Raw genomic sequence first — 18679 nt, 5'->3', positions numbered from 1 at the left:
CCAGAGATAACACCGCTCCAAGAAGCCGAGGTGGACTCCTGAAACGTTGACATCTTCTGTCCTTTGGGCTTTGTCACCGTCACCACACCTGTTTGGACCCGGCGCTGGTGTTTTGGGCGGGTGGGATTGTAACGGAACCCATAATGCAGCTGTGATTCTTCGCTCCAGCTGGTTACGGGGTCCGTTTCTATCCCACAGCGCGGAGGTCTTCTTCCGGTCGGCTCCTTCTCCAGCAGCACGACGCCTGTCTTTGCACCTCAGCCTCAAATGGAATCTGATTTTATTGATCCTTAAAAAAGGGAAACACAAACATTACATTTACAAAAACTGTTTGGAAAAGTAAAAAAGTTTTTAAAAAAAGTATCCGCAGTAAAATGTAAACATCCCAGTTTATCACTTAATCTCTCTCAGTCAGCTGCTGAGGGACACTTGTTTCTTTCAAAAGAAATACATAATGAAAGTGAAAATGTTGAACTCCGTCTCGCTGGTAGAACTGAATGAGGTGAAGTATAAATACATCAGATGTTTCTCTGATGCAGAAGGTGTTTTTCCTCAATGACACGTTTTCTCCCGGATTGCTGACAACAGTGAACGCAACCGGGAACTTCGTGTCAGCCAAGAATGACACCTCGAACCGCAGCAAGAGAACTTCCCGCCAATCAGACCTCAGTCTGTGTAATGACATTTTAGCTTCTCTGTGCACTATTTCTAAATAAATCCACAAGATATGTCTCAAAACTATAACCGTCCGTCCCTGTGTGCATTTCTCCTACTGTGTTGAAGTCGACTACCATTCAGATGCACCATACAAAAGAGCCAGACGCTAACTTACTTACTCCTCTGGCGTCTCTGATGTTGACTGAAATGATAAATGGATTGTATTTGTATAGTGCTTTTCTAGTCCTTCAGACACTCAAAGCGCTATACAAATCACCTGCCCCCTCTCCCCCACACACACACACACACATGCACGCTGCTGGAGCGCTGATCCTCTGATAGGACGATCCTCCTCTTCCAATGAGAAGTGTACGTAGTAGTAATTTGGGGCCTAACGCAGATAACCGGTTAAATGGTCGGCCTAAACAGGACAAACGCCACGGGTGCTTTAACGCAAATTAGGATACTAGAAGTGTTTATTCAGTAAAAACGGCACACACACAAAAAAACACACAGGTAAAATGCGTCCGTTTAAAAGAAAAACGCCCAGCAAAAGGATTCAGGGACCCGAGTCCCTCTTAATGCTGCGTGCCTTCAGGGACACACCTTCACTGAAATAAACGGTTTGGTTTGAAAATGAAGGACAGCATCGGCGTCCCTCACACCTGAAACGCCCTCGACACTCACACAGGAAGCGCCAGTGACCCCGAAGGTGCAGGAAACTAGACGGCGTGCGGTGCACCAGCTCCAAGTCTGGCTCGTAGTTTCCTCTGCTGTCATGCATGACCGACTGACTCTGACTATTCTGCATTTCCCTCTCGCGCTCCCTCGACCACGGCAGCCGAGTTGACTGTCGCCGATTTGCTCCTCCGCACCTTTTTTCTTCAATGGAGCCGTGACGCGTCTTCTCGCTTCGAAAGACTGCACTTTAAATGAGGTGACAATGATGTGAAGACCTGCAGCTGTAAGAGGTTTTGACACCTTTTAGTAGCTTGCAATTTTGTTGTGACCAACTGACCGTAAAACATTCCCAAGTTTACGTAGATTAGGAATAATCTCGCCAATTCTACTAAAGAGACATAACCCGTAAGAGAATGTATGTAGAAAAAAACAGATTACAACTTGATTTCTGAGAAGTAGAAACTTTTCACACGATGGAGGAGGAATCGGGACAAATGCTTCCTCATTCATTTGGTCAGTCAGAGGGTTTTTCAAAATGTGACTTGTCTGGATAGTGTGAGAACTCTTAATGCCACCGAGACAACCACCCCCCCACTAACATCTGGCTTTAGTCTTTGTTCATTTTATGTCGTCTCCGATCGTCAGTGATAGAAACAGAAGACCTGGAAGAACTTTCCTCGCCTTCAGTTGGCTGAACACCTGCACACACGCGCCCGCCAGCTCTTTGGTCATTTGCTTGTAGACCTCAGCGTCCTTCAGCTGGCCCGTGATCTGCTTGCAGACGGCCTTTGACCCCCTCGGGTGGTCAGCAGTTCTTTGATTTCATTCTCCAGCCAGTTGTGCATCTTTTCTCTTGCTAAAGCATTAATGTTATTTATCTGGTCCTGAACTTATTATAACCCCCCCTGTATGTGGTTTCATGTGCAGCACTCGCCTTGTTGTTAAAAGGTGCTATACAGATGAAATTGCTGTGCCTTGTATCTGATGGTGGTCCTGCCGTACAGCTGGTTTACTACTCTACGTATTTGAATCATTTCTGTCATATGAATTGAATCTTTTAGGTTTTTGGGGAGTTTTTCCTGTGCTCATGTGAAGGTTTTGGGACGGGCAATGTTGCATGTGGACAGACTGTAAAACCCCTTTGAGGTAATTTGGGATTTTGGGGCAGTTGTCGTCAGTGTGGAATTGCCGTGGGTGAAAAAATAACAAAAGCACACTTCAGGGGGGCCCTGTTATAATGGCAGGGGAAACCCACACATATCACAAATTAAAGGCCAAACTAGTTAGTAGGTTGAATTAATTTATTTTGCAACAAATAAAAAAATATCTTTTTAAAATGATAAAACCATCAATGTAACGAAGGTACAGACGATTTAACTACGACGCAGTTCCGACCAATCAGAAAACATTGTTCCAGCTTGTGTCAGGTGACATCACTTGATCCTTTTTCATAACCAAGAGGCTCATGGGTAGTGTAGTATTTAAAAAAGCGCTTCCGCTTCCTGTCTCCTCACCGACTGCACCAAACCCCAACGAGAAAACGTCCCATTTAACGCTCACGCGTAGCCGCACTTGTGCAGCTTCAGGTTGCGCTGGTCTGAGTACCTCTTCCCGCACTTGTCACAGATGTACTGCTTGCCGCCGGCGTGCACGCGTGTCTTGTGAGTCTTCAGGTGGCTTCCCTGGCTGAAGGTCTTGCCGCACACGTCGCAGGAGTACGGCTTCTCCCCGGTGTGCACGCGCAGGTGCAGCTTCAGGCTGTTGGCGATGCTGAACCTCTTGTCGCAAAAGCCGCAGGCGAAGGGCCGCTCGGCAGAGTGCGTGCGCCTGTGAGTGTTCAGGCTGCTCTGCTGGTTGAACGTCTTGCCGCACTCGTGGCAGCCGAAAGGCCGCTCGCCGGTGTGGATCCTCTGGTGGATCTTCAGGTTCACCGACTGGCGGAAGGTCTTCCCGCAGATCTCGCAGCCGAAAGGCCGCTCGCCGGTGTGGATCCTCTGGTGGATCTTCAGGTTCACCGACTGGCAGAAGGTCTTCCCGCAGCGGTCGCAGCCGAAAGGCCGCTCGCCGGTGTGGATCCTCTGGTGCATCTTCAGGTTCATCGAGTGGCGGAAGGTCTTCCCGCAGACGTCGCAGCCGAAGGGCCGCAGGCCGCTGTGGACCCTCTGGTGGTTCTTGAGGTTGGCGGCGTGGCGGAAGGCTTTGGGGCACTGCTCGCACTGGAAGGGCTTCAGCCCGCTGTGGACGAGCTGGTGCGTCTTCAGGGCGACGGCGCGGGTGAAGCTTTTGCCGCAGGCGCCGCACACGTGGACCTTCTTGGCGGTGTGCGCGTGCGCGTGGCGCTGCAGGTTCTGCAGCAGGTTGAAGCGCCGGCCGCACACCTCGCAGCCGTGCGGTTTCTCCCCCGTGTGCAGGACGGCGTGCGTCTTTAGCTGCGTCTCCTTGGCAAAGTGCTTGCCGCACTGCGGGCATTGGTGAGGACGCTCGCCGTGGCTCCGCAGACTTTGCCGTTGGGCAAACGCTCGGCCGCAGACCCCGCTGGCGAGCGGCTTCAGATTGCTGGGAGACGTGAACGCTTTACCGCTCGCTGCGAACCCCGGCTGCTGGAGGTCAGAGGTCGCCGGGTCGGTGGCCTCAACTCGAGCTCCTGGAAGGAAAACACCAGGTCTTATTCGGACGCGTCTCTTGATCACACACCGATCGGCTGAGTATTGATCAGGCACTCACGCTCAGCGATGGCTCCCAGGTCCACGTTGCCTTGTTCGTCTTTGACCGTCACCGCCGGGACAAGCGGGTTCTCGGTCGGCTCGGCCTGCACAGTCACACAAACAAACAGACGTCAGTCAAGTCAGCGAACGCACCACGTAGCGACAGGCGGGTCAACAGGGGAGTCTTACCCGAGCGGACTTGTGACTGTCGGAGTTCTGGACCTCCGTGACGGACGAATCAGTCGTTCGAACAGAAGCTGCTTTGAAACATCCTCTTATTTGCTTTTTATTTCTGAGTGCTGATCAGGGATTGTTTAGGTGCAGGTCAGATATTGATCAAGTATAGGTCAGGTATTAATCAGGCACTCACTCTCTTTGATGCCGTGTTTGTCTCTGTTGGTCAACAGGTTTTCTGTCCCCTCGTCCCCTGGTTTGGTCTGCAGTCACACAAACGGACAGATGTCAGTCAGTCAGGTCAGTGAACGCACCACTGACCCGACAGGTGAGTCTTACCTGAGTGGGCCGTCGAGCATCGGAGGTCTCAGGTTGGACTCCGTACGAGTGCTCCGCCTCTGGGACGGGCAGAGCACACAAATCGTTAGTATGGACTCGCCCCCCCCCCCCGGGAGCTCGCTGATTGGTGGTAGTTTTGTGTGGGCGGGGCCTGCATGCGTACCGACGTGTGCGCCGTTGAGGATGTTGAGGACACTGGTCTGGGGTCTCCTGCCCCCCCGACCCGACGGAGGCTCCGGTGACAGTTCGGCTTCATCCACCACATTCATGATCTTCCCCAGAGCCTCGTTTCCCAGAGTCTCCATGACGGAGGCAAACTGCACCTGATGGGATCAGAGGTCACGCAGAGGTCAACACCAGACATATTCACGCACATGTTGGGGAGGCCGAGCGTGGGAATTAAAAAACAAACGACACAAACACTTTTTAAATCTCCTGTCTTCCAACTTTTTTCCCCTCTTGCTGTGTTTAGTAAGTTATTTCATCTGTTGTGTTCAGAGCTCACTGATAATAAAACGACTTTCCTAACGGAGTTTGAACCTAAGAAGCTGAGCGGAACAGAACCACTCGTAACACATGTCATCCGCCGGGGGCGCAGCAAGCTCCTCACCAGCTTCTCCCGGCTGTGGGGCCGAGGGGGGGCCTCTCCGGTCCGGATCTCCAGGTGGAGCTGGAAGGTAGAACTGTCCTCCACCAGCTTCTTCAGCTGTGCCACCGCCGCGTGGACCAGCGACTCCATGACGGCGGCTAGCTGTGTGCGCAGACCTGCAGAGGAGCTCATCCTGACGGCCAACGGCCGATTCTGCGCCTGCTGGATCCACAGATATGTATATATATATATATATATATATATATATATATATTTATAAAGGCTTAGATATCCGCGGAGTCGAACGTCCGCACATGGCGCCATCTTAGTACAGTGAGTTTTGCAGTTTCACAAGAAATTACTCACAACATCCGGCAGCAGGTCCACTGGCAGGTTGTCAGCCGCTCTGCTAGAAGTGGTTGTGCTTGTTGTTGCTACTGACTGAAATAGACCGTAAAGAAGTTTTGAGTGTCTAAAATGTGCTGTAATAAACAACATATTATATAACTTGCGGAAACAAAAAACTAATGTGTGACATTTAATCACATATTGATACATCTTAAATTATTGTTGGTCGATGATGCACATACCCTTTGAACATGAGCTGGAAAGTTGAAAATGGTTGGCACAACACCATCTTTAAGCCGGACAGTCTGCCCCGTCCGGTCAAAGTCCTCACTCCTGAAGTGCTCACTGCAGAGCATTGTCCTCACAGAGGCAGCAAACCCGTCCCTCCTCAGGGCGACTTCCCACTTCCTCCTCCGCTCTCTGGTTTTAGGAAACCTTAAAGAGGTGAGAAACGTACCCAGATATAAAAAAAATATCGTCAACATTTTCAATCCGTATTTCCATTGAGGGTAAGGACACAAATACACACCTAAATTATCATATTTCTAGGGTAATTGTATGTATGCATGCATGCATGTACTTTAAGAAGAAGGTAATCACTCTAAAAACAATTTAAAAAGTGTCCAAAACAAACAGTGATTGTGTAAACAAACATTCTAAAAAGCCTTGTGTCAACAACAATCTAGCAATACTATTATGTCATACTTCCACTAAATAACCAAGAATTATCCTAAAAATAAATCCTAACATCCTACCGGTGAAAGGTGATCCCTCGGGTTCTCGTTTCCAGACAGCGGCGATTAGAACATCCGTAGGCTGCACAAAAGTCTGGCATCTTCACTGGTGAGGAGTCAACAATTTCCTGTAGAAATCATAATGTAAGACGTTTTTAACAAACCAACCCGATTGGAAATCATGTGCAACGTAAATTATATTGAAAAGAAAGAACGATTCTGCCTAGGGTTTCCACCTTCAATACAGAAAAATAAGAGTAGGTGCGATGATGGTGATGACTACAGGCCCAACCGCGTGCCAGTGGTGGTAAATTACAACCTGTTTTCATAGAAATATTAAGATTTACTCAGACATTATAAAATGATATCTGATATTGAAAACAGCTCTATAACTCAAGGGGTCATATTGTCTTAACTGTGTATTCAGCTACATTCAGTCAACAATGTTTGACAGTGAGACCACAAAATATAGGCTTTTGGAGGAACTATAAACCATATTTTATTAACTTATTAAATGAACAGATCCATAAAGTTAAACAAATGCTTTGATCCTCAAAAAAAGTCTCTTTAAAAAAAGAAAAGAAAAATAGTGCAGGAGATCTTCCGTTGCACTATATTTGTACTATTAAATATATCTCTCATCACTTATTAAAATAATGCGTATGTGTCTGACTGTACAGTAATAAAGAAATCATACCATAACAACATTTACATTTTAAACATTATTTCTCAACAAATAGGCAGCCTATGCAATTTAACGTAATCAATGGGGAAATTATCGAGGTGATTAAAAAACTGTCACCATCTGCCTCACGAGATGATCGAGGTGAGAACAACTCGGAGGCGGTGCGGTGACTTGTGCAATTTGCTCGATATTCATTTATGCTGAAACTTTCCAGCAAAGTTTTCGATTCCTCCCACTACTTTTGCATCCGCATTCGCTTCAGAGCTTGGGGGAGGAGGGAGAGGGGGAGGGGGAGGGGTATCTGGAGCTGCCTCCGCCATTCTTTCAAACCGACACTCCGCCAAGAGACCCGCCCTCCTCCGACTCTGATTGGTTTGCTTCGGGTTCACGGCCAATCAAACCAACGATGAAAGCGAGTGTTAGCCAATCAGGGGCAGAATAGGACGAGTCGTCGCAGAATTCGGGTGGGATTATGGACTGAAGACAACTCAGAAAATACGGGACAAACCCCATCCCGTATTCGAAACGGGACGCGCTATTTTATTCTCAAATACGGGACGATTCCGTATTTCAAGGGACGGGTGGCAACCGTAATTCTGCCTCTCCCATTGATGTAAAATGACTGGGTAGTAGCCTAGCCGTAATACACAACTAAGATGCATGAAGAGAAAAGCTGCGATTTCAACATGTCCACGCATCCAGAAATATAACCACGTTAATAACGTTTGTAAGGAACCAAACCATTTGTAAATCCGCAAGAATTTCAGCGATATAAGAGTATTAGCGTTTGTGCAGATCACTGACCTTAACACGGGTAGCACAGATCACGCCAGCAAGCTTGCCTGTGGCAAGATGGCCGCCCGTGATGACGTGTCGTAAACGCGCTATTAGTCATAGACATATATATAAAGGCTAGATGTCTTATCCGCGTTGCCGGCCAACGGAGACGAACGTCCGCACGTGGCGGCCATCTTGATACAGGTAGCTCGCTCACCCATAACATTGTGTTGGTACTTTTTAAATAACCATAACTTGCTCGATTTTTTTACGGTTTGGTTTGTTATAAACGTCAGAGATGTAGTGCATACATAATATGAATAATTATGTTATAAAATAGGTACAAAATAATAAGATCTCCCTTTACAAATATACATCAATAAATACTGCATGTTGAAATCCCCACCCTGTACAGAGATGTATTTATGACACTGCATACTTGTGAATAATTACAACCATGAGTTTTTATATGAAAATAGCATTAAACAGAACAGATAGGTGCAATAAATACACACATGCACAAGGTATTTATGTTAAATGAATATATAGGCTAGTAAAACTCTGAATACGGAATGGCAACATGAGATGAGCCAGTGGTTTTCAAACTTTTTACACAGAATACCACCTCAAATAATATTGGGCTCTTAGACTAACACCATCACAGACCTTTCTGGGTACCACAAAGATAAAGGATTTAATATAACAGGCCATGTGATGCTCTCATTAGTGTGACATTCAACATGCAAATACTCACAACATCCGGCAGCAGGTCCACTGGCAGGTTGTCAGCCGCTCTGCTAGAAGTGGTTGTGCTTCTTGTTGCTACTGACTAAAATGGACCGTAAAGAAGTTTTGAGTGTCTAAAATGTGCTGTAATAAACAACACATTATAGAACTTGCAGAAACAAAAAACTAAAGTGTGATATTTAATCACATATTTAAATTGATACATCTTAAATTATTGTTGGTCGATGATGCACATACCCTTTGAACATGAGCTGGAAAGTTGAAAATGGTTGGCACAACACCATCTTTAAGGCGGACAGTCTGCCCCGTCCGGTCAAAGTCCTCACTCCTGAAGTGCTCACTGCAGAGCAGCGTCCAGCCAGAGGCAGCAAACCCGTCCCTCCTCAGGGCGACTTCCCACTTCCTCCTCCGCTCTCCGGTTTTGGGAAACCTTAAAGAGGTGAGAAACGTACCCAGATATAAAAAATATCGTCAACATTTTCAAACCTAATTTCCATTTACATTGAGGGTAAGGACACAAATACACACCTAAGTTTTCATATTTGAATTGGTCCGTAATTGTATGTATGTATGTACTTTAAGAATAAGATAACCACACTAGAAATAATAAAAGGTGTCCGAAAGAAACAGTGATTGTGCAAACAAACATATTCTAAAAAGCCTTGTCTCAACAACAATCTAGCAATATTATTATATCATAGCCCCGATGTTCCCGTATATACTTCCACCAAGTAAATAACGATTATCCTAAAATCAAATCATAATAGTGTAATATCTTACCGGTGAAAGGTGATCCCTTGGGTTCTCGTTTCGAGACAACGGTGATTAGAGCATCCGTAGGCTGCACAAAAGCCTGGCATCTTCACTGGAAATAGTCAGCAAATCTCTATAGAAATCATGATGGAAGATGTTTTTAACAGACCAACCCAATTATAAATCATGAGCAATTTAAATTGATATAGTTGAAAAGAAAGAACAAGTTTGCCCAGCTAAAAAAGCTGCACGCTTAACTCGTTTGTCCAAGACGTATTCAATCATCTGGAATTATAACCACGTTCATAACGTTCGTAAGAAACCAAACAATTTGTAAATCGGAAAAGATGTCAGCGAGATATGAGTATTACGGTTTGTGCAGATCACTGACCTTACCTCGGGTGCCACAGATCCCGGCAGCAAGCTTCCCCCTACCAACATGGCCGCCATGTGCGGAAGTTCTATACTCCGCCGTTTATACTTTAGCCAAACCCCACTGGTCCTGCACGGGAATGCGCCACGGAAGAAACACAGCGCAGTTTACTGGTTCCGTACAGAGAAAAGCAGCCGATGCGGTCCTCCACCACAGCCAATACCCGACATCGATCCGCGATTAAGCGCGCGCCTGTGAACTGGCATGCGATTCGGCCGCGCACGTTTTTACAGCCGGCCCGAGCACTGAAGGCGGCGAGACGGCGTTTTGAACCGCGGACTATGAGAAGGGTGTGAATGCGCCGACAGCCTGCGCGTGTTGCGGTGATGGAGAACATCGAGGAGTCTTCGCCCCTCCGGATCACCCCGACCGTCCGGGCGCTGAGCTCCGCACTGCGGGGGAAGCGCGAACAGGTCCCCGACTCCGGGCCGCTGGACGGCGAGGGGATCTCGCCTGACACGGAGAAGCTCTGGTTCAAGGAGAGCAGCGCTAAAAACCTGCGCAACAGAGACTTCTTGTCCCCGACCACGATGCTAAACACGCTGTTTGCGGGCGGGCAGGTTGGTGCGGCTCGACAACTTACCCGTTGGCTTTGCGAGTCATTTAAACGGCTACTGGCTCATTTCGCCGTGTTTATGCGTTATTTTTCTTCAGTTGGTGTCAACGAACGAGAGTGACAGCCGGGCACGTTGAACATTTCTGCTTAAACTTGGTGCGCTTTGACATTGTATTCGTCCACTCCGTAGTATAGTTCCGCCCGTGACAGCTAACTGGAGCGATCGATTGAGCCGCGCGCAGTGATATTTAAATGGGCGCACGGCGTGGTTCGGTTTTCAAACGTGAAGTCGGCGCCACCGGAACTATCTTCTCTGTGCAGCGGAGGGCAGTTGGCTGAAGGCGGTGAACGCCGACTCGAGTCCTTCAGCTCATCACGTCGTGAAGACGTTTTTGAAGTCGCACCGCGGCGGCGGCGGCTGCTCCGGGATCCGGGGCCCGCTGTCGTCGCCGCGCCACGATCGATCCGACAGTAACCCCCCGCGGCAGTAATTGTTCTACGTGCAATGTGGGTCAGCTGACCGGCTGCGCTGCAGCTGGAAGCCACCGAGGCCTCGTCCGCATCGGGGTGTCACAAAGTGTGACGTCATTTCGCGTATATACGAGTGTAAATACATGCACATGCAGGCGTGCTCATGCATCCTTGTATAAGGGGCCGCTGATATTTCTGTATGTTGTGTACTGTTGTGATTTTAAAGATACACGTCGGGGAAGTACAACATCCACTCATAGTCCTTGGCATGCTTGCATAATCATTTACTTAAAATTCAGTCTTTTCCCTTCACATGTTTCCCTCCTCAAACACTCACATATTCTTTAATTACGGCTGCATGTGTGCCCGTCTCTAATCGCTCCGTTAACCCTCACAGGTCCCTCCATCGGTGATGTCCAGAGTACTGAGCCTCTGTGGGAGTGGGATTCTCCCTGTGGCTGCTGGGGAGGTGACGGGTGAGGGGCTGAGGGTGAGGGTGGACCGGCCCGCAGCCTTCAAGGCGGTCCTGGCAGACGGAGCCACCGAGTACCGGAAGCCCTCAGGCCGGAGACAAGGCTGCTTGGTGCTCAACTGCCCCGCGCTGCACCCAAAACCCAACACACCCACCCCCGATACCCTGACTCTGGGCCAGCTGAGGACTATTCTGTTGGCCGACCACATGGGGGCGCTGCTGAGGAGACAGGGGTGAGTCCCCGGGTCTGTTGCCCATTTCTAAATTGTCGGTACGCGTCGACTCCTTTGAATGCTTCTTGGGATTCTTCTTATTTTATAGCAGTTTGTAGATCAAATATCTCATGAAAGTAAATGTTAAACGCAGCCATGGGTTAAAATGCGTGATGCAATAAGTTCCACTCTCCTTACCTGTCTCAGGTTTGCAGTGTCCTATTGCCCCACGCTTCCCGAAGACAGCGACATCATCGCCTTCCTCCGAGCCCTGGGCATTGATTGGCCGACGGCACCGGCCAACTGGACCAACGAGGAGCGGGAGGAGAAGATCCAGGAGGCTCTGGAGAGCTCCCCGTACAGGGAGAGGGAAACGGAGAGGGGCAGGAGGACCAGCGGCGGCGGCGGCGGGGGAGGGAGGAAGGCGGAGGAGGGGGAGAACGACGGAGCTCTCAGGGTCAACCTGAAACGAGTGTTCCAGGAGGAGGGGCTGCTGGGATACGACCCCAGCCTCGGCACCTGCGTAGGTGAGGTCACGAGGAGATTTTATGTCTCTCCAGCGGCTTTTTGAGATACCTGTCGGACATTTGTTCTGCTCGGGCGAAGAAAAATGCTTTCACAGCTCCAACGTGTTGTCGAGGTCGATGCTGACAGTGACTGACCGTTAATCAATAACACATCACTCTTGATCACATAGAGCAACATTGCTTTGTATATTGGAACGTTAGCCTATTCGTGTGTGTGTGTGTGTGTGTGTGTGTGTGTGTGTGTGTGTGTGTGTGTGTGTGACCCATTTGGAACTAAATATGGTGTCCGTAGTGCTACTAGAGGCCAAAGTTTCACCGGGAACCTTTAACAGACGGGAGCTACACCAACTCTTTGCAAGTCAGCAAATAAGTGCAGTTCCCAGAATGTGGCACTATTCCAGTCATAGCATGACCGCGTTGCATGTGTGGCCACGTCCAATGTTGCCCACGGAGAGAAATACTTCCTCCTGCTGTGGAGCCGGGCCAACATTCAGCCAACTCGGATCGGCAGAGAAATAGATGAAAAACCTGCACTTTATCTTAGGAAGAGAAAAGATTTGCCGGATAACAGGCGTGTTCTAATAAGACACTTTCTGGTGCATCTGTTTCAGTACACAAAGACAGTGTTTCTCAACTGGCCCAACTGGAACTCGCCACTGCCAACTGCACAGTAAGACACACACACACACACACAGCTTGGCAGTATACGAACGCACTGGCGACTTCCTTATTCCCACCATTAAAAACAAGAGCGAAAAAAAAACACTCATTGCTTCATGTCTTTGCTATCGTTTTTGTAGGTAGCCACGGCAACAGCGTTACATGTGACTTCCTGTCAAGACGAGTTCCGTCAGCAGCAGATAGCAGTGCTGTGGAGAGCCAGTGGAGCAACACACACACAGGTAAACCTCGCACACACACACACACACGCACACGCACGCACGTTGCACTGCGCTCCTATTCTCACCTGCTCTGCTGTCTGCCGGCAGAGACATCTGGTGTGTGGGCCTGTGAAGACTCCTGGCTCTCACCTCACGGCTGCACAATATCTGCAGTAAGCCACATCGCCGTCTCCGTCTGCAGTTGTGTCTCTGCTGTTGTCCTCCTGTCTTTTCTTTGCACTTCTGTCTCTGTCTTTTAGGTTCCTCTAACGTCCCCCCGTCCCCACTCGGTCCTCCCCCTCCTTTCCTCCAGACAGACGTCTGTTATCACTAAAGACACTCTCGCTAGGATCTTGTCTACTCTGTGAAATTGTGGCTTTAATTAAACCGGATTAAAAGCACACTAATGGGCGTTGATGATCTCGATCTGTGTTATCGCTGCATATTTTTAGCCCCAGCTGTCTTGTGTGAACGAGGCTCCTTTTGTCTGTTTCTCCCTCCGCGTTTGCTCCAGGCTGAGAAGAGGTCAGATGAAGGAGGCCTCGGAGATGAAGTATGGAGATCAAGTAGAAGGTGTGTGTGTATACACATACTCATTGTTATTTTCATACCTACCTAAGTGACCTGAACGGTACCAACACCTCCTGTTCTGCCTCTTGTAGGTCAGACGTGGGACGACATAATCAGGGTCATGACCTCTGCCACGGTCAGATTTGAGCTGCTGTCGACGGTCCACACCAGTCCTGTGAGTCCTCATCACACCTCTGTTGGTGTCATGCAGGCTCTGTTAGAATTGAACTCACTTCCTGTCGCTGTGTGTGTGCATCTTTGATTGTTGTTGTTTGTAATGTCTTAAAAAACGCCTTATTGATTTAAATCAAAGAGTTTGTCTGACTTGGCGGTGATGACGCTCCGCTCTTAAATGCAATCTGTTGAGAAGGAACGACCGACGAAGCTGCTGTTGATGACGTTTAGGTGACGCTGGACGTCCAGCGAGAAGGGGGCGTGTCCACCAAAGGGCCGAGGGGAGGAGTGTTCGTCATGTATAACTGTGCCAGGCTGCACACTCTGTTCGACAGCTACGAGAGAGGAGTGGAGAAGGGTGAGCGTTTTGTGATGCAGGAAATTCTGAAGCAATGTTAGGAATTAAGATAAAACTTTATTGATCCGGGGGACGTTTTTGTATTTTAGTGCATTTTTAGGAATTGAAACGGCATTGTTTTAGGATTGCATTATATTTTTCTGGCTTTTTGTATCTGCAGGTTTATACCCTGAAATCCCTGAATGCTCCCAGCTAGACTTCACTGCTCTGAAAGAAGAGGTACCACGTTGTTATCTTCTATGCTCTTCTAATCCTTAAGCTTTGGGTTTCCTTATATTTTGCCCTTTCTTTCATTCCATTCACATTAGAAGTGAAACCAATATTTCAGTGTTAATCCTATTGGGCTGTCTCTGTTCTGACTGACAGGGCGAGTGGCTTCTCCTCTTCAATTACCTCATCCCCTTCTCCGAGCAGCTGGACCAATCAGGACACGCGTTGGACTGTGAAGGAGGCGGAGCCAGAGTCAACATTAAGACCGAACAGGTCAGGGGATGGAGATTTACTGATTATTGAACAAAGGTGTAGATGTTTATCCATCTACCTCTAAGGCGTTTTTGTGTTCCTCAGATCTGTAAGTTCCTGGTGTCTCTCAGCAAAGACTTCAGCTCGTACTACAACAGAGTCCATGTGCTGGGGGTGAGGATTTATTTATCATCATCATATGCAGATTAGTGTGTTAACAGCCCGTTGTCCCGTCTGGTGACTTGTTGTCAGTGTGATTACTGTGGCACTAAAACAAAACATGATCAGCTCAGCCTACAGTTAGCAATATTTTATTTTAACCATCACTTTTTTTATTTCTTCCTCTCCCCTTGTCTTTTTTTCTTACAGGAGCCGTTGCCTCATCTTTTCAACCAGATGTTTTGTCGTCTGCATCTGTTGGCTGCGCTGCGAGAGCTTTACCACTGCGCGCTGGACACCCTGAACCTTCCCCCCATCCGGCAGCTATAGCTTAGTCCCAAACTCCGTCACCCTGTGATCACTACTTCTCTAGCACTCGTAGCTTCATCTCGTACATCTTTCTCAGCTAAGGCGGTCGGCTTTTCCCTCATTTTTGTCTGACTATTTGTGACCTGCGATCCGTTCCGTGGTGCTGGCCGACAAATAGCTGCAAACACGGGATTTATTTTTCTGTTTACGCCCTGATAGATCATTTTCAATTCTGCTCCAATGGGCACAAATAACCCACATAAGTGAGCCACCTTTTTAAATTTCCACAATATCATCACACACACACACACACACACTTTATATTGCTAAAGGTCTCTTTGAAACACAAACATCTTGGTCACTGGCTGAAGAAAGTGTTTTGCTTTTACTAAGCAAAAGTGTTAACGGTCCCATTTCATGTATGTTACCCACCTTGTATTTATCAATGCCACACAAATATTTATGGTCGTTTAAAGAAAAAAAAAAAAGGGTGCAGAATATATATATTGTCCATCTGAGTCTTAGTGGCTGTGTTCATAGGATAATTCCGCTCTTCCAATCCCACTTATCCTGCGTGACAAATCACAAATGTTCAGTGTCAACCAACCATGTACCAGATATAACAAGTGTTCATAAGTTACTTACAGAAGCAGTGCATTAGCAGCATTAGGGCATTGTGCCAAAAAGATAGGAAATGCATGAAATGGCATGACGATAATATATATTAAGAGTTTAATGCCCAAAATGGTTATTTATACATTTTGATAATGACCTAAAAGTGATCCTTGAAATGTGAAATGTGTTTCCATTTCGTCTGAAATGTGCCATAGCTTTCTTTAACTCTATAACATTATTTTGTAAGTTGGTGTTTTTTCTTTTTTAGGTGAATATCTCATGTTGGAACAAAACAATCAATGTACACAAGTATCAAATGTACTCACAACTCTCTCAATGATGCTTGTAAAAGAAAATACTTTTTTTTACTTTCCTTTCTAGGGAAAAGGGAATGGTATGTTTAATATCCTGATCATTAACAGTGACTGTAATTATCACAGTATTAAAGCAGGACGGATGCACACTGAGGGATTCAGCTTTTTTGTTTTACCACCTTAAAGTGTGCATTGCCTCACTGTTTGTGTACACACACACACACGCGTACTGCACGCTATGTGCACGGAGGCCATTGTTGTGTTTCTCTTGTTTGAACCCCTAAGGCCTCGCAGCGCTGACCTTCTTCTCCCGTCTCTTGTTCTTTTCTGCCGCCCTGACTCCCGTCCCTCTGCTAAGTACTGTATTATGTACTCGCATTCAGGGCGTAAGTCTGCCTGTCCTCATTTTAGTGCCACTAAAATGAAAGTTCCACTAACTTCTTATCTGTTTTCTTCATGGACCTGACGCAATTCTTGATAAAAAGCCAACTCGAATGCTTTTAACTGGAGCAAAAATAATGCCTCTAAAAGAGATAATGAATTAGTCATCCGATAAAGCCTTGGGACAGATGTCAGTTTGGCATCAGCTGACAACATTTACTGCTCAAGGTCACAGAACATTCCTTCCTGTCCTAAAGTGTCTTCATATGCCTTCGCCCGTCAAGTGTATTCGTCACCCCTCTGAATGTGAATATTAACGTCAAACTCTCCGACACGCGTCCGTCTGCCTGCAGTTTCTGTGTCTGTCCTCTGCAGAATAAAAAAAACAACGACACGACAGACTCTGTGTGTTTGTCTCTGAGGGATTTATATACTGATTCTGTGATTCTATTGATAATTCCCATCATGCGCCATTACAGCCCCCCCGGCCTCAGGCCACGTGGATGCAACATTAACCCACACAGTTAACAGTCATCCATCACTGTGCACACAACCCCGGTGATGTGATGTGCCATTTGTCTTTGCCCTTTTTTTCTCTCCGTTTCCCTCTCTTCCCCTCGCTTGCTTTTTGTCTTCCCTCCCTTACATTTGCTCTTTTGGACGTCCGTTATAAAACCGGCGCAAGATGTTTGCGTCTTGAATATTTGATTTCCACATTTAGGGGCCTACACTTGATTTGTTGTGAGTGAGACAGTGTGAAATAGGACACTTTGCTGCATTCAAATAGGAAATTCCAACACATTTTGTATGTAGTTAGATAGAGTTAGATGCATATGATTAGGAGTTCATGAAACATCTACGTCTAGAATATATATAAATAATGAATTGGTTTGCTTTTAATTAACAGCAGCACAGAAAAATACGCTGATTGTCTTCATAATAATGCTATTAGTGTAGAATTCCACCGTGGTCAAGGTCACCGTCGGTAATTAGCATGTAGCCTACGTGGGAAACCATGTGGGCAATTACTGAAAACATCTCAGTTTCATTAAGAAAAGATGATTACTCAGCGGTATTGGTTTGTGTCCACAGTAATCCTATTGCACAGATGATCTCCAATTAGCTCAACTTAACAATGCAGAAATACGCATTTCAATAATCGTGCAGAAATATGATTACAAGCAACTTAATAATTAGGAGGATTATGTTGTGGTAGTGATATCTTTCCTCAAATGAGTGTCAATGAGCACAGAGGACAAAATCATACGTTGAGTTACCTTTGTGTGCCTTTCTTTAATATGTATTTGGGTCTTGTTGGTGGTTAGGTTGAAAGACTTGTGTAACCATTATGGATAATAATTTCACACAAACCACAGTAGGACAGTCACGGTAATTCAATTAATCAGCTGATCTGTGTTATGTAAAAACCATTAAACCTTGGATATTCAATTACATAATCATATAAAGTTCTGTGCCGTGTTATTGGTAAGCTTGCAGACTGGAAGTTACATTCATTCATTTGATTCATGGAGTATCCTCTGTACAGAAAGCAGCTTCTTTCTCCAGAGTAACTTCACATCACTTGCAGACTTGAATTAAAATAATCATTGCAACTCCTGGCCGCGTCGCGCTGGTGTTAATAATGTGCTTCCTCTTTCTCACACCCCGTCCTGACCTACAGTAATGAGCTGCGCTCAGCTCTGTCGGCCTGAAGATGCTGGGGTGGTTCTCTAATTCAGGAGGGAGCACAAGGCGCTTTACAAGTCACGTTGATTTAGGGATTCAACGAAGGTTCGTTTTTAAAACATTTTAAAAATGCTTAACAACCCAAAGACAAAGTTACCACATGCAGGTTCTAAACCCACACTCACAAATTGAGAGAATCATCTGCTCCGAGGCTGTGCTTAAAAACAACAACAACAACAACAACACAGCTGCTTCTGGAGTTCATCACTCGCTGCTTCGTCATGTCCACCTGAGTCACAATCACAGTTTGAATATTCACTTTTCAAGCATGGCTGCGCTGTCTATGCTCTCAGCGCTGTTCCCTTCTTTCTTGTATCATCTTTACAAATTGTAAATGTGAACACGTGCACAGAAGATCCTATGCATATATTCAGCAGGAGCGTTTGTGATGTTCTGTCCTGGCAGTAAACACAGCTGAATCACCACTGACTGGAAGGCATGCAGAGCGATGATGTAACCTCACCGCAGTACAGCAGGATCGCCGCATGGTGGCGGTGTCCCGACAGGTTTATCAGCTGACTCGCACACCGTGAGCCCAAAGGGACGCACCGTGTGTGGAGGTGATGGACAGTGGTCTTCTCTTCCTCTGTACAATATTCTCAATTTTTAAGGTCATAAAAGCCGAAGATAATGCAAATACGAATTAAAAATAATGCGGTGGATTAAATAAATAAGCAGTTCCTGGGACTAAAGTTGTGTGGTTGACAACCCTCCTCGAAGGACACACAAAAAGAAGCTGGAAATAAGCATCGTGCTTAGTTTGCCAGATGTTAACATCTGCCTTTTCATTCTCACAACTGCGTTGGTTTTAGGGTTTTCTTCTTCTGTTTGTCAGGTCATCAGTGCTAAT

At 46.8% G+C, this 18679-nt stretch overlaps 2 protein-coding genes across 21 annotated transcripts; one reads left to right on the top strand and one right to left on the bottom strand.

Annotated features, from left to right (window-relative positions):
• Window positions 1-2625: 2625 nt before the first annotated feature.
• Window positions 2626-10438, bottom strand: LOC120829310 (uncharacterized). 20 transcript variants are annotated; one of them, XM_040193316.2, is made up of 14 exons: window positions 10206-10438; window positions 9217-9322; window positions 8674-8866; window positions 8444-8518; window positions 6249-6355; window positions 5736-5928; window positions 5512-5586; window positions 5167-5367; window positions 4720-4879; window positions 4557-4615; window positions 4414-4480; window positions 4233-4342; window positions 4063-4147; window positions 2626-3982 (listed from the first exon to the last, which is right to left on the bottom strand). In XM_040193316.2, exons 2-14 carry the CDS (start codon window positions 9294-9296, stop codon window positions 2895-2897), a joined length of 2493 nt encoding a protein of 830 aa, XP_040049250.2. In that variant the 5' UTR covers window positions 9297-9322; window positions 10206-10438; the 3' UTR covers window positions 2626-2894. The 20 variants fall into 20 exon arrangements, with proteins under 20 accessions (XP_040049250.2, XP_040049254.2, XP_040049255.2 ...); XM_040193320.2 differs by having other exon boundaries at window positions 4233-4303; XM_040193321.2 differs by having other exon boundaries at window positions 4233-4300.
• dalrd3 (DALR anticodon binding domain containing 3) lies at window positions 9725-15851 on the top strand. The gene is made up of 13 exons (XM_040193334.2): window positions 9725-10182; window positions 11047-11354; window positions 11541-11860; window positions 12472-12530; window positions 12661-12762; window positions 12850-12914; window positions 13256-13314; window positions 13404-13486; window positions 13717-13843; window positions 14004-14062; window positions 14210-14326; window positions 14411-14479; window positions 14675-15851. Exons 1-13 carry the CDS (start codon window positions 9919-9921, stop codon window positions 14792-14794), a joined length of 1752 nt encoding a protein of 583 aa, XP_040049268.1. The 5' UTR covers window positions 9725-9918; the 3' UTR covers window positions 14795-15851.
• The last annotated feature ends 2828 nt before the right edge of the window (window positions 15852-18679 follow it).

This window comes from Gasterosteus aculeatus, chromosome 2 (assembly GCF_964276395.1).
Source record: "Gasterosteus aculeatus chromosome 2, fGasAcu3.hap1.1, whole genome shotgun sequence".
Taxonomy (NCBI): domain Eukaryota; kingdom Metazoa; phylum Chordata; class Actinopteri; order Perciformes; family Gasterosteidae; genus Gasterosteus; species Gasterosteus aculeatus.
The sequence above is the reverse complement of the archived record's forward strand: the minus strand, read 5'-3'. Positions and strand labels throughout refer to the sequence as shown.

Coding starts and splice junctions, on each gene's coding strand:
- LOC120829310 (XM_040193316.2), bottom strand. CDS start 9,296: ATGCCAGGCTTTTGTGCAGCCTACGGATGCTCTAATCACCGTTGTCTC. Junction 8,519..8,673: donor TTCCAGCTCATGTTCAAAGG/GTATGTGCATCA, acceptor GGTCCATTTTAG/TCAGTAGCAACAAGAAGCAC. Junction 6,356..8,443: donor TGGACCTGCTGCCGGATGTT/GTGAGTATTTGC, acceptor TGATTTCTACAG/GAAATTGTTGACTCCTCACC.
- dalrd3 (XM_040193334.2), top strand. CDS start 9,919: ATGCGCCGACAGCCTGCGCGTGTTGCGGTGATGGAGAACATCGAGGAG. Junction 10,183..11,046: donor CGCTGTTTGCGGGCGGGCAG/GTTGGTGCGGCT, acceptor TAACCCTCACAG/GTCCCTCCATCGGTGATGTC. Junction 14,063..14,209: donor TCACTGCTCTGAAAGAAGAG/GTACCACGTTGT, acceptor TCTGACTGACAG/GGCGAGTGGCTTCTCCTCTT.